This window comes from Momordica charantia (genome assembly GCF_013281855.1).
Source record: "Momordica charantia cultivar OHB3-1 chromosome 4 unlocalized genomic scaffold, Mcharantia_2.0 BLBB01000004.1, whole genome shotgun sequence".
Classification (NCBI taxonomy): domain Eukaryota; kingdom Viridiplantae; phylum Streptophyta; class Magnoliopsida; order Cucurbitales; family Cucurbitaceae; genus Momordica; species Momordica charantia.
In genome coordinates, this window is record NW_028275162.1 from 5,128,379 (window position 1) to 5,143,741 (window position 15,363).

General features: G+C 31.1%; 2 protein-coding genes and 1 long non-coding RNA gene across 4 annotated transcripts; all 3 read left to right on the plus strand.

Moving 5' to 3' along the window:
• The first annotated feature begins 4,993 nt into the window (after positions 1 to 4,993).
• Positions 4,994 to 7,768, plus strand: LOC111017306 (uncharacterized). The gene is made up of 2 exons (XM_022293019.2): positions 4,994 to 5,367; positions 7,281 to 7,768. Exons 1-2 carry the CDS (start codon positions 5,019 to 5,021, stop codon positions 7,616 to 7,618), a joined length of 687 nt encoding a protein of 228 aa, XP_022148711.1. The 5' UTR covers positions 4,994 to 5,018; the 3' UTR covers positions 7,619 to 7,768.
• On the plus strand, positions 5,374 to 6,897 carry LOC148211684 (uncharacterized). Its single transcript, XR_015790466.1, has 2 exons — positions 5,374 to 5,837; positions 5,868 to 6,897. It is a non-coding gene; the product is annotated as an uncharacterized LOC148211684 (long non-coding RNA).
• A 3,949-nt stretch (positions 7,769 to 11,717) lies between the features above and the next one.
• Positions 11,718 to 15,192, plus strand: LOC111017298 (uncharacterized). Of its 2 annotated transcripts, none has more exons than XM_022293007.2 (7): positions 11,718 to 11,859; positions 12,754 to 13,711; positions 13,795 to 14,007; positions 14,080 to 14,172; positions 14,260 to 14,337; positions 14,429 to 14,791; positions 14,881 to 15,192. In XM_022293007.2, the coding sequence occupies exons 2-7, from the start codon at positions 12,764 to 12,766 to the stop codon at positions 14,887 to 14,889; spliced, it is 1,704 nt and encodes a 567-aa protein (XP_022148699.2). In that variant the 5' UTR covers positions 11,718 to 11,859; positions 12,754 to 12,763; the 3' UTR covers positions 14,890 to 15,192. The 2 variants fall into 2 exon arrangements, with proteins under 2 accessions (XP_022148699.2, XP_022148697.2); XM_022293005.2 differs by lacking the exon at positions 11,718 to 11,859 and adding an exon at positions 11,874 to 12,661.
• The last annotated feature ends 171 nt before the right edge of the window (positions 15,193 to 15,363 follow it).

Genomic DNA, 15,363 nt, shown 5'->3' on the forward strand with positions numbered 1-15,363 from the left:
AGACTATTCCAAGGACTAAAATTCAGAAGCAAATTGGATTTTAAGGTATTTGTTTGGTTATGCACCTTCTAGCGCAGCCTCTTTAATATTTATTCATGGCTCTTAAATTACAAAAATAACCTCGTTAAATTTGTCTATATTTCCATTGATATGTCCATGTTTTCATGGGTTTGACATTTCCCTTGCAGTAGAAAAATCGACAAAATATAAAAAATATCAACAAAATGTCACTAATATATACATAATATCAATATTAATTGTTTTTTAACTTATTTAGAAATATGAAAATGTTTATTTGTTAATTTAAATATTTTTTTACGACTTTTTAATTTCTATAACTTTTACATAAATATTCATTGATATCGATATTTCCATAAAATTGAGACCTCGACCTATCGACATCGATATTCAAAACTTTGGTTAATTTATTCAAACCAAGTTCTTTTTCAGATTTGAGATACCACGGAAATTTCACTGCTATAATTTTCTCCTTATTATAATTTCTTTCCTTTCTGTTTGTACTTTAAAAAATCAAAGAGATAAATATTTAACTAGGTTAATTACAACATTACTCTTTTAATAGTACTTCGAATTCGTATAGAAAATATTTGGTTCTTTAGTAGTCATGATCAATCTCTATTCGTACGTCGCTTGCTTATTTAAAATGATAATTCTTAAGAGGTTACCCATTGTTGTTTAGTACAATATGTTGGGGAGAGGATTCAAACTCACAACCTCGTGGTTGGAGGTATATGTCAATTACCGCTGAACTATGCTCTCTTTGGCAAGAGGTTAACCCATTGTTAATATACCTAATTATATTTTTTTAATACAACATATAAAGGTGGAGATTTTGAACTTACAACATTTCGATTGGAGATAGGTGCTTTAATCAAAGGTTACCATTGTTAATATACCTAATTAGATTTTTTAATACAACATATAAGGATGGGGATTCAAACTCACCACCTTTCGATTAGAGATAAGTGTCTTAGCCAATTGAACTATGCCTAAATTTACCTAATTATTGGAAAATAACGATTAATAATACCAACATTTTAATTGTCAATTTTATATGAGAAGAAACAATTTCAAATCAAGTAATAGTTACTATATGCTGTCAGAGTAAATTTTATGCTTCATGGAGGGGTGGTATATCTATTTCATCAAAATTAAAATATAAAATGTTTTCAACTTAATCAATAAAGTGCATTGTGATATCACACCATTATTTTGTCTGTTAATTATAAAATTTTGTGATAATAAAGACTTAATTTTAAAAGATCATACATAATATTTAATTTAAAAACTCAATATATTATAGGTGAATTAGTGACCGTGCTAAAAAATAAAATTTAAAAGTCTTTGATTTTCTTCTTCTTCTCCCACCCTCCCACAGGTTGTACTTCAAAGAAAAAAAGAAAAAAAAAGTCTAAGATCTACCTATAGAACAATTATTTTACGCGGTCATTTGTTATAGGACAGACATCCAGATCGATGTATTTTTTTTACTTTAATATTGATAGCCACAAGCATTTTTAGATGCACATATGAAAAATATCTTAACAATTTTAGATGCTCTCCTACTCCTACAACATTGATTTTTAAAGGTGCATTTGTGTGGTCGTCTGAAAACATAAATAAAAAAAATGGAAATATATGAAAACCAAAGTTGTATTTTCATGTTTTCAGTGTAGAATGTTTAGTAGTATATGTGTAAAGTAAGGGTAGTTACCAACTAAATATTTAGTTCAATTTAAAATATTATTAACTTATTTATTAACATATATGTTATAAATTTTGTAAAATTATTATTTTATAATATTACATAATTTATAATATATTATATTTTTTATATTTAAAATTTAAAATTTTAAAAAAATCAAATGAATTTATAACATAAAATAATACATTTATCAAGTTTTTACTTTTTAATGTAATTCTACCCTTTAAAATTTAGAATTTAGAATTTATACATAGAATTAAAAACAATTTTAAAAGAAAATTTGCCAATGAGATATTTACTAAAAACAAGAAAAAGAACTCTCCTAATAGTTTCGCTAGAAAAGTCGGAGAAGAACTTATAGAATTTGTAGCCATGTGGAGACTTTTCATTGGATTATTTGGGACCGTAATTAATTGACACGTGACTGGTCGGCGGTGGACTTAGAGTCAACGATGAGTGGGTCACGCAAGGTATTGTCACAGACAGAAAATACACCAAGTCTTTTCTCCTTTTTTTTCTTTCCTTAATTTCAAAAAATATTTCTTAATTATTTGTTTTCTTTTCTTTCTAAAAAAAGAAAAAAAAAAGACAAACTATTTATTTCCTTTGGTTGGTTTTGTTTTGTAAAAATTGTAAAAATCACCCCAAAGCAGAGGGTTGTTACATTTACTCTCAATGGCTTTCAATTTAAACACCTACCCTCCTAAATTATACAATCATTACAATTAAATTCTTAAATATTGTAAAATGAAAAAACTACTCTAGAGCTACGATGATTATTAGAATCAAATTATCAAATTATTTTGTAAGTTTAAAAGGTAATTGATCAAATCGAAAGTTTCGTGGGTATAATTAACATTACCGGTTTAAGCACTAAATGTGACTAGAAAGGGAGAGTAGGTAGTAAGGACAACAGGCTCCCACTCCCCCTTATGTCCACAAAATGATGTGATATTATTCACTTTCATTAATCTTTATGTTTTAGTTTAATTCAAAAAGTCTCGTATCCTACTAATAAAAATAATTGTCATTTGTTTGCACTCCTTAATAATAAGAACATTTATTATGGAACTGCAAAAATAGTTAAAGGAGATTTGGAGCATTGAGTAAATTCAACAAACATTCCTTCACGTTACGCGAAGTAGATACCAACAAAATTTCAAAAACATTAAAGAACAAGTGTGGATAGTTATCCAAGGGTGATGGGAGAAGCTCTTCTCCAATGACAAGAAAGAATTATAATCAAAGTGGTTGCTCAAGTCGTTTTTTAAATGAGGGTAGGAATGGAGAACTAGAAATAATAACAAAAAAATGCATTGGAGGAACTAGAAATATATGTGTCAGAATTATATGAACATAGCTCAACTAGTTAAGATATACCATCGACTAAAAGATTTGAGGTTTAAATATAAGTTTATTTCGTAATATAAGTTTGCTATGCCAATTGTAGCTTCGGATCAGAAACGTTGAGGTTAAAAACTTCCTAATAGAGTAAGGGAGTGTTCTTAAATTAAAAATTGTCGCTATTTATATTTATTTTCCAATATTTTATTAGCAATTTTTTTTACTAGAAATTTAATTAATTATTAATAAACATATAAATTTATGTATTTATATATTTTCCGTAATATTCAAAATTTTAGTGCTTATTTTCTTTTGAAATCAAAGCTTTCATTTAGTTTTTTTAAGAAGGGAAAAAAAGGGAATTTTTTTTAATAATGCTATTTTCGAAAGTAATTACGAAAATATGCCACTTTCCAAACTATTTCCAAAAATAATATCTTGGAAATAACAGGTCTCTTAAGAGACGACCTGTGAAGTGGCAAACGCTGGTTGTCTCGTAGACGACCAGCTAACGTGGCGCTTACAAAGTGCCACGTTAATTTTTTTAAAAAAAATAAGGTTTGGTCGTCTCTTCAAGAGAAGACATGTATGGCGGGATTTCAAATATCCCGCCTGATCGTCTCTTCAAGAGATGTTAATATTATTCTAAGCAAAAACAAAACTATTATTATATATACATAAGACAACGTTTTAAAATTAAATGTATATTGTGGTGCAGTGGATAAGAGGCCACCTTATAAATTGAAGGGCGTGGTTTTGAGTGGTAATATTGGAGATTTTTTTTACTGTTTTGGTAATATTATTTTATTAATAAGAATTCAGAAAATAATAATAATAATAATATTACCAAAACGAAAAAAAACTAAAGTATCAACACTTAGAACGCATGACCTTTAACTTAAAAAGTCTCTTAGCCACTGTACACAGTATACATTTTATTTTAAAACGTTGTGTTATATATATATAATAATTGTTTTGTTTTTGCTGACAAGCATTATTTTTGGAAATAGTTTGGGGGTGACATATTTTCGTAATTACTTTTGAAAATAGGATTATTAAAAAAAAAATCCAAAAAAAAAGTGGTCACTTGGTTTTCATTATATCAAGTGATGTCTTGACTTTTAATTTTTTCAACCATTCAAAATATCCAACACGCAAGTCTTGAGTTCGTTGGTCGACTCGAACTCACCCTTAATCAAATACACAACTTGTAACAAATCGGATTCTACAACGAAGTTTTCGAGATCTAATTTAATGACTAATAATAGCAAGATGTGTCGATCCTCTTTAATTATAAGAATTTCAACAGCTAGAAATACAAGACTTGATAGTAGTAGACCGGCAATGTCCATTCATTTTTTAAACAGCTAGTTTAGAGAACATTAAATATATTTTCTTTAAAAAAAAAAAAAAACCTAATGAAGAGAGCCAGTAACAAGTCGTCTAGGCTACATTTTGAGAAACATCAAGTTTATTTTCACTCTTAAAAGCTAAAGGGGAAAATCAGCCCATCACAAAACAAGGGGAGTTTAAATTTTTAATATATACTTATTTAAATTCAATTAAAAAAAATCTAATAATTGTAAACTCTTAGCGAAAATTTACTCCAACTTCAATTAAAGAAAAAGGAAATTTACTTTTCAGACCAACTTTTTGTCAAGAGTTAGGAATTTCAGATCTCATCAAGGACTTTTTATTCAGAAAAATTTAATAACAATAAATAATAAAATCAGTTTCCAAAACCAAAAAGAAAAAGGAAGAAAATTCTTTATTCCACGTAAGCGTAGCCGAGTGGAACACGGCAGCACCAGTCAACAGTTGACCAGTCTTCTTCCATCTTCCTTATTTAAAGCAAATCCACGTAAGCACGGCCAAGTGGACCAAAATTGACCAGCCTTCATCTATCTTCCTTATTTAAAGCAGATGGAAGCTCAGCCCCACAACGGCCATGGCTTCCAATAACTTAATCTTCTTCCTCTTGCCCTCTCTCGCTCTCCTGCAAATGGTTTCCGCCGTTGAGTACACTATCACCGGCAACGCCGGCGGCACTCCCGGCGGCGTTCGCTTCAACAACGAAATCGGAGCGATTTACAGCCGGCAGACGCTGGAAGCCGCCACTAATTTTATCTGGAACATTTTCAGGCAAAGCACCGCCGCCGACCGGAAGAACGTGCAGACGGTCACCCTGTTCATCGACAGAGACTACAACGGAGTGGCGTTCGCTGACAACAATCAGATTCACATCAGCGCAAGCTATATCGCCGGCTACGGCGGCGATTTGAAGAGGGAGATAACAGGTGATAAAACTACCGCTAAATCTTTAAAAAATTTAAATTGGAGTTCCAAAAATTATATTTATATGTTTAATCTTATTTTAGTAAGGAAAATACTTAAGTGGTGCTGACTTGGGAATTGTGCAGAGATAGGCCACTAAATATTTTTCTCTGGTTGGAAATAAATGAGGGAAAATGGACAAAATAATTTTGTGAGGTCTTAATCGTCCTTCTCAAAACACAAGTTTTCTTGTCACTGCTGACATCATAAAGTTTTCACAAATGAGCTCTCATGCCCCTCCTTGTTTTTTTTTCTCTTCCAGACTCCATCTCTCTTCTCTCTCCTCCACTAATATTTTAGACTTCCCTCCTTATTTCCTTTCTCTACCTTCATCTCCCTCGGATGCATCAAAGCCGACGAAGAGGTCGTTCACCGAAGAAAGAAGATCAGTCGAAGAGGAATGGGAGAGCGAGGTTGAGCGAGGGGGAGCGAGGTTGAGCGAGGGGGAGCGAGAGAGAGCGAGGTTGAGCGAGGAATGAAAGATGGGAAAGCAAAATTGGGGGATTTGAAAAGCAAAATTGGGGGATTTGAAATTCAATTATATTAAAACTATTGAGGGATTTAAGGAGATTGACGAGAGATTTCGGGAAACAATTTGAATTAATATTGAGATTCCGTTTTTTGTCAAAATTAATTTGATTTGATAAACATTAATTCAAAATTAATTTTTAGATACTGTAAAAAAAACAATCTCATTAAAAATATTATTTTTAGATTCCCTCGATCTCTCTCTCGCTCACCCTCGATCTCTCTCTCTCGCTCACCCTCGCTCTCTCTCTTTATCTCCTCCCCCATTCCTCTTCCACTGAGCTTCTTTCTTCGGCAAATGACTTCCTTCGTCGGCTTTGATGCAACCGTCGTCAACGAAGTCACGGGAACCATGGAGGCTGCTGGTTTTAAAAAAAAAGCTCAAAGATTTAGGGGTTTTTTTATTTAAAAGTAAATTGCTTTTTGTGGTCGGTAAAGAAGAAAGGAAATAATAGTAATTAGAAAAAATACAGAAATATGGAAGAAGGAAAAGAGAAACTCCAAGAAAATTTTAGAGAGAATGAGAAAAAAAACTTTGTTGAAGAGGAAAAGAGAATGATGAAAAACGATAAGAAAAAAAAATCTCGAAAAAGGAGGGAAGTCTAAAATATTAGTGGAGGGTAGTGAGGATCATTTGGTGTGAAGGTGATGTCAGCAAATGCCTATAAAACTTTATGTTTTGAAAAGGATGATTAAAAAACTTAAAAAACCCTTGTAGAATGTTTGTTTTGTCCATTTTCCCAATAAATTAAAACACATGACTCAAGAGGTTGTAGATCTATTTTTCTTATCCTAAGACAGTGAAACAAAAATAAGCGGAAGCTCACCTGAATTTATAATAAAAATAAATTTATAGAATTGAATTTTCCAAGTTAAGATAACTCACTGACTTATTGAGTTTTCTCAATTCTATTCAAATAGAAGAAAGAGTAGAGAGTCGTTTCTCTTCCAAAGATGGAGTGAAACCACTAATCGATTACATAGTTTTGATATTTTCAGTTTAACCCCTCATTAAATTGGAAATTATTTTATAGTATTTATACATTTTACTCGGGATCATTTTATAATTATTCAATTAAACCAAAACTTACATAATTAGATCACTTATCTTGATGTAATTAAATAGCAAAAATACATCAAATGCTTACATGTGTGACTCCACGTTATTAGAAATTCCAACATCTTTTCGATTTTAATTTACTTTTTCATCATTTTTGGTAATATGTTATCTTAATTGTGTATTAATTTTTCTGTCGCAAGATATCGTGTTAAATAAGAGAACTAACAAAAGTTTATACTAGGTATGTATTGGTCTACTTTCTCTCCTTACAATATTTTGCGTGTGCAGGAATACTGTATCACGAAATGACCCATGTGTGGCAGTGGAACGGAAACCCATCGGCGCCGGGGTGGGTGATCGAAGGGATCGCCGATTACGTACGGCTGAAGTCAGGGTATATTCCGGGGCACTGGGTGAGGCCCGGCGGCGGGAGAAGTTGGGAAGAAGGGTACGACAAGACGGCGAGGTTTTTTGAGTATTTGGATGGGCGGAGGAGTGGGTTCGTGGCGGAGCTGAACCGGAGGCTTAGAACCGGCTACTCTCCCGATTACTTTGTGCAGCTGCTGGGGAAGCCGGTGAATCAACTGTGGGCGGAATACAAGGCGGCATTTGGAAATCCAAAATAATTACCATCGACTCTTGTTCAATTTTAATATTTATAATTAAGGAATAAGATCCACATAATTAGTTATTGCTTATTTCAATATTATATATTTTTGTGTGCAATGGTTTTGAAATATAAATGAAAATAAAAACTGGGTGTTGTGTTGGCCCTACCCGAAGGTTTTTTTTTTTTTTTTTTAGAAAATATTTTTTTGATTCTAAGTTATAGATTTGATTTTGAAAATAATAGGCTTTTTGCTGTTTTATTTGGATGCTCTAACGTCTGCTTCAACCATTTTTTTTCTCTGAGTTTAGCTCTCATTCGCATTCGTAGGGTGAAGAACGTATGCTTTGCCTAGCTCATTTATTTTTTCTCTGCAAGATCATTCATAGTCTCGAATTTCCTACATTTGAGGTAAAAATACAATTTAAGTGCTGACCGGCCGGGTCAATACCTATTAATAAAAAGTTAAATTAAAAAATCTTTGCATGCCGTGGGGGAGAGGTAATAGGGCTGAGAAGTTTGGAGGGAAAGAGGAGGCGTTCCCTTTCAAATTTGAATGAAGAGGGAAGGATGAGGAAAGAAGGGTGTTGTTGTTACTAGAGTTTGAACCATTGTTGTGAGTTTTCTTGTTTGTGCACATGTCAACATAATCAGAGAGTTGGCAACATATAGTGTCTACCAAATATTATTATAAGGCTCAAAGTCAATTTGTGACGTTTGAGGAGGAGGATAATACTGAGTAATTTGATACTCCATCAAAGTCAGAGGGATCCTTATACTAAGCAAATATGTTAAGAAAATGCTAAAAATAATTGGTAGTCACTGTTACTCGTACCAATAAGTTGCATTGTCTCTCATTTTTTGTGACCTATTTTTAATAATTTAACTTAATAAAAATAAATTAACTACCAATTATTTATTTAAAATTATCTAAGATAAATTAATGGTTGAGAGTTGATTTTGATTAATTTTAAAACAAATCTGACATCATTCTCTTCGACAATAAGTCATTTATTCCCATAAAATTTAACATTTCCCTACACAACAAATGATTCCCAGACATCTTATTCCCATACAACTTAATCCCAAACTCAACCAAACGGCCCCTCAATCTCACTATTATTGAGCTTTACTGGATCTAGGAACCGCTTCGTTCCTCTTGAACCCACTTGAGTCACTTTGTTGGTTTGTTCATAATCTAGATTTTAAATGTTGGTATCGATGAAAATGTCGAAGTCTCACTTTTATGAAAATATTAATAGAAATATTGATAAAATATCGATGTTAAAGAGATATTTTTGAAATTTTTATAAAATAAAAAATTCATAATAAATATTTAAATTAACAAATAATTATTTCACACTTTTTAAATAAGTTAAAAATTTTAAATATCAATTTATGTCCATACTAGTGATATTATGTTGATATTTTTTATATTTTGACAACTTTTTTGCGATAGTATAAACATGTTTGATTCACCTCTCATGCTGATACTAAACCCATAGATGTATAAAAATGTCGAATATCGATAGAAATTTAATATCGTGCTTGTCACATTGTCAATACCAAATTGAACTTAGACCATATTTACTTCTAGCGTATAGGAATCAAGGAATGAGAATGAATTTTTCAAATTGTGGGACCCACGTCAAATTTGGGAATCCTTGACTATCTTATTCTCATTGTTTATTTCGTATGTCCCACATGTTTATTAGAGTTGTTTTACTACTTTTGTCATTTCTCTCTCTTTATTGAAGACTTATGACTTGTTATTAATTATTTATTTTTCATTTATACTACTAATATTTTTTTCTAATAAAAAAATTATACAACTTTTATTGATTGATATGATTTTATTATAAAATATTATAAAGTTATATTAAATTAAAATTTTTTATACTTTCTTAATATTAATAGATTTTAAAAAAATAGAATTTACTAATATTGAATATTAGAATAATAATATTTTATATTAAATTCTAATAAAAAATATTTTAGTCGATGTAATTTTATTTTAATTATTTATTATTATTAATATTAGATAAATTGTTATAATAAAAAATATTTACTATAAATCATATAGTAATAAAATAAAATAAAATATATTGTTATTGTTTAAAAAAATTAACACAATAATATATTTATAATTAATTAGGAAGAAGAAAGAGGTGTACTAGTAATTGTGATTCTGATTCCGATTCGAGACAGTTTTAGTAAATAACATCAAAAAAATTCTAATTCCGATTCCAAAAATTTTTTGGTAAACAACATCAAAGAATAGCATTTTCGGTCCAATTGATTTCATTCATTTTTTATTCTGGTTTATTCCCGTTCTGATTCCTGGTAAGTAAACCTGGTTTATAATTTATTCTTTTTTAAATTTCTCCCACGATAAGAGTTATAATGGTAAAAAAAAAAAAAAATTTGATCTATTTTCATCACCCAACTCTAAAAATATCTATTTCAATCATAAAATTTATAATAAATAAATAATCATAATTTTGTCATAAATAGATAGTGTGGCTTCAAATATATATAAAAACATACTGACATGAGTATATATATTAGAAAATAAAAGTTTCCCTACCTAATTTCATTTATTGTTTATCCTATCAACAATAATATTTATCATATTCCATACTAGACTAGTGTGGATCAATAAAATAAATAATATATTATTTTATGATGCGACTGGAAGAAGTGAGTACTACATTTTCCATTAAAGAGTTCTCTATTCTTTTTCTAAAACTTACAGATTTCTCTATGTTGGAGTCACATATATTGGGTATTGAGTGGTTGAGACAATAATAGCAACGACAAGAGTTATTGATTTATTAAAGTTAAGGGACCAAAATAATTATTTTTAAAGTTCAATAACTAACATAAACCTTTGTACCGAAATGATATTTAAGCATAATTTTAATAAATGATGATTATGAATTTTTTAACTCGTTGACTATCGTAAATAATGACAATTTTATAAATATTTATTCAATTCAAATGTGAAATACAAAATAGAATTTTCTTTAGTTGCATTGAATAGAAGTAAACATATCACGCAAATTGAATTTCTACGATTATAAGGATATAAGGATAGACAAGTAAAGGAACATGTTTGTCAAAGCGAGCATAACTCAACGGTAATTGGTATATACTTCTAGATTGTGAGTTTGAATCCTCTCTCTAATATGTTGTACTAAAGAAAACATACTTACTAATAACCAATACATTGACATAACGTAGTACAAATTTACTAGACCATCTAAAGATGGACAAGTAAAAAAGAAATGATATAAAATGTTTTTAATCTATTAGCACCAGAATTTTTTGGTTTGTCCTCCCTTATTTTATATATTTGATCTGCTTCCTTTGTATCATGTGAATATTTAACCAACAATATTTACAATAAAATTTTATTGAATTAAAGTTAAACGTTGAAAAGACATAATTAAAACTTTTAAACTTTTAAAGTTTAAAAACTTAATAAACACGCAAAATAAATTTGTAAATTTATATAGTATATTACCTAATATTTTAATTTCAATTTCAAAGTAATTTTAGTTTTAGTAAATATGTTTAAGATATTTGATTCCAAATGGTTTTTCATTTTCTTTCCGATTCTTTTCCAACCTTTTCTTTTCCATTTTTTTTTATCTTTTATATTTTATAGTCTCATTAAACAATTTTGGACCTTAAAATAAAAAATATCATGACTCGGTAAATAAAAAATCTGATGACTTAAAACAATCAATCAATCCAACTCAACCTATACGATTTAGGTTGGATCAAGTTCTCTATAGGTTGATTTGTTTAAGAATTCACCTGAAATAAGTTTGGATTGACGGAAGCAAACCTAACTTACTATTCATTTTAAACATATTTATTTTACTTATCATGAAATTACATAGGAATATATTTATTTAGTGATGAATTATTTGATATAAAAAATATGTAAATAAATGTTTAAAATATTAACATTTATTTATTTTTGTTATAATGTGATTTAAAACCATACTTAATAGAGATTATTTGAGTTTAATAAATTCACAGTTCGGACCATTGTATTGGATCTGAAAAAAATACCTCAACACGACCTAGAAACAACCCTATCTCCACATATTAAAACGACGTAGTTTGGGTTTCTACAATTTTTACCATGGGGGCCCAGTAATAACTTTCACTTTTGTCTCTTTTTACTCTGTGAAACCCTCGAGAGGTTTGTCTCTACTAAACCGTCGCCGTCGCCGTCGCCGACTTGAGGTAACTCAGCCCCTTCAATTCAAATCGCTTACGCTTCGGTCCTTCCCTCCAGTTCTTCAATCATCCGTCGGTCCTTGCTTTTCGAAGATTAGTGCGACGGATTCAAAAGATTTTTACTCTTGTTTTCTCACTTAGGAATTAGGATCGGGTCCACAATCCTGTGCATGTGAATGAAGTTCAAAGCTAATATCAATATTATGCTTCGATTACTGTTCTCGCTTTAGTAGAATTAGAATATAGGGTTTAGATTCATTTGATTTCTCTAATTACATATTTATATAACATATGACGACTTTAATTGATATTTAAATCTTCTTGTGTTCTTGAAGTTATCGACTGGAATATAATACTTTCACGTTGTTATGTAATCGTAATCCTATTGTTCCGTAGAATTTCCATCGATACCCACTACATGGTAACTAAGTCGAGGAGGGTCACTTTTTTGTTTATTGGAAAACATGTTTACTATTTTAATATTTTTCTAGGCTTTCCCATATATATGTCTACTGGGCTGCTCTATTAGCATTCCTTATCTCTGTTATGTCTTTTTTTCTTTTTTTTTTTTGTTTAAATCTACTGTAGTGCATACTTAATTATGAATATTGAACTCCTCTTTATTGATGCTATTGAGTCTAATTTCTAATTTTTGGTTTAGGTGTAAAAACTGCGAAAGTTAGTTTTTAATCTAGCCTTTATGATCTTACTCTTGAAGAATAGAACAAATAGAAAGATGAAGATTTCTCAAACGAATTTTCGTGCACAATGCCTTCTGGACCAGATTGATTTTCACTTCTAGTCAAAAGTATGCATGCATTGTTATTTAATCATAAAAGTCATTATGGATTGCAATGATACTGTGTTTTCCCTAATTAGTTTCTTTTTTTTTTTGGTTAGATTTGTCATCATGGATAAATCATGGATGGGAAAGAGTAGATTATCTAAGGAGTATGACTTGGGTGTTGAAATGTTTATTAAATTTGGAGAATTACATGCAAATGGGTCAAATTCCATTAGATGTCCGTGTTTGAAATGTGTAAATTGTGTATATCGTAGTAGTCAAGACATTAGAGACCACTTATATATACATGGTATTGATCAAAGTTATAAGAAGTGGTTTTGGCATGGTGAAGAGCTTTCAAATAAGTTTAAAGATGAAGAAGTAGGTGACAACATGGACGAACCACTCGACAAAGAGAATGAAGACAATGTTATGGATAAATCATGGATGGGAAAAAGCAGATTATCTAAGGAGTATGACTTGGGTGTTGAAATGTTTATTAAATTTGGAGAACGTCATGCCAAGGGATCAACTTTCATTAGATGTCCATGTTTGAAATGCGGAAATCGTGTACCTCGAAGTAGCAGGGACATTAGAGACCACTTATATATTCATGGTATTGATCAAAGTTATAAGACATGGTTTTGGCACGGTGAAGAACTTTCAGATGAACTTGAAGGCAAAGAAGTAGGTGAAAACATGGACAACTCATTGGAGGAAGAGAGCGAAGGCGATGAGTTGGATAATATAACCAAAATGGTTAAAGCAGCTCATGCTACAAATCCTCTCATGAGTGGTTGCAATCAAAATACTCCTAAAACATCTTATATGAAGTTAGATTGCAACAAGAAGAGAGTGCGTGGTCCAACTACTATGCGCGAGATTACTCGATGTAGTAGCCAAGGAGATAGAAAGGTAGTAGAGTATAACGACTATGGACAACCAATAGGTGTTAATGGAGCAAAACTGAAGAGTTACATTGGCTCTTGTGTCCATTATCATGTCCCAATTACGTATTCTACTTGGAAACGTGTACCTAACGGGACGAAGGAGAAGATTTTTAAGTTGATTCAGGTATAATCCATTTAACTTCTGTCTTTTCTTTCTTAATTTTCTCAAGCTGAGGGCAAATGCTACATCATCTTTCATATCTGCAGGCTGGTTTTGTCATTGATGCAGGATCAAAAAAATCCATCTTACAAGCTGCTGGCAATTCATTCCGGCAGTTTAAAAGTCGGTTGACGACTCATTTTATCATTCCTTTCAAAGATCAGCCACATCGTCTGGAAAATCCTCCAGATACTTATTCGCACATTGAGAGTCATCATTGGCGACAATTTGTCAAATCTCGCTTGAGTGAAGAATTCGAGGTATGAATTTACGTGATGTTTTTAATTGATGGACTTCCTAATAACTCTTTCAGTGACATTATTGTTTTGAAGAATATGAGGACATTACAAGTACAAAGACGTGCAAAAAACAAGTATAATCACCGACTATCAAGAAAAGGTTATGCTAACTTAATTGAAGAATTGGTAAGATTGTCTCTCTTGCGTGTAATTGTTCATATATGTGTGTGAAAGAGACAGATTCTTAACTATTTTTGAACTACTCGAGTGTAGAAAAAGTCATCTTGTAGTAAAAAAGCTGCTCGAATGAACAAAAAAAGAAGAGAGATGGAGAACAGAGACACGGAAGAGGTAGTTTCTTCACACAGTAAGTTATTGATTTTTGTTAAGCATTACAATATCTCAAACAATAATTTGCAATGTTTCATGTATTATATTTTAGGATGAGTCCTTGAAGGATGTCGATATTAAGCGTAAGGTGACCATGAACAAGAATCCTAGTTGTGATTATGTCTCGACCCGTCGAGCATCGGGTAGATCGGAATCCTCTGATCGAGTGAAGGGAGAAGGAGGTTTGAGCAAACCTAGTGCAGGCTTTCACACTACAAAACTCGCCCCTAAACGAGAGAGAACGCAAGAGAAGGAAGATGAGGAGGAGATAAAGATGTTGTATCGACGAATTAAGGAGTTGGAAGAGCAAATACGGCTAAAGCAAATCCCTCCCATTTCTGAGCATGGCAGTTGTGATGAACAACATTCAGATGAAGAGATATTAGGACCTGCTAATAATTGGAACTTCAAAAAGGTGATACGTTGATCTTTTCTAATTTGTATTTTTTCAATAATTTACATTGTCCTTAGAATTATTATTATTTTCCATTTTTCTATATGTAGGAGAATTGAAATGTTTCAGATCACGGAAGGATACTGTACAGGCTACGTTAAAGTACTATTTGGGAGACTTTTGAAGGCAAGTACCTTAATTTAAGAATTGAAGGGAGTTTTGATCATCTTAATGCATTTTTTTGTAGTTTTATCGTCTAAAATGTTTTGTAATCATCCTTGATTCTCAACGATTGGAGCAATCTCTCCTGATTTTGTCTTTGTTTTTGTTTATTTTGGATTGCTCCTCTGTCTTGGCCGGTTTATTTTGTAGACTCCCCTTTTGTACTTCCATTAAGATATGAAAGTTGGTTTATGGTCAAATAGCATTTACAATTACAGTTAATTAGGCTCGTTTCGTATTGTTTCTGATTCGTTTTCGAAATTGCGTAGAGATTTTGGAAATAATAAGGCCTAGTGGTCAATAAGAACCCATGTAAAATCCCGGATTGGATAAAGTTGTTTTTCGACGATGCCATTCTTATAAGCTTCAAC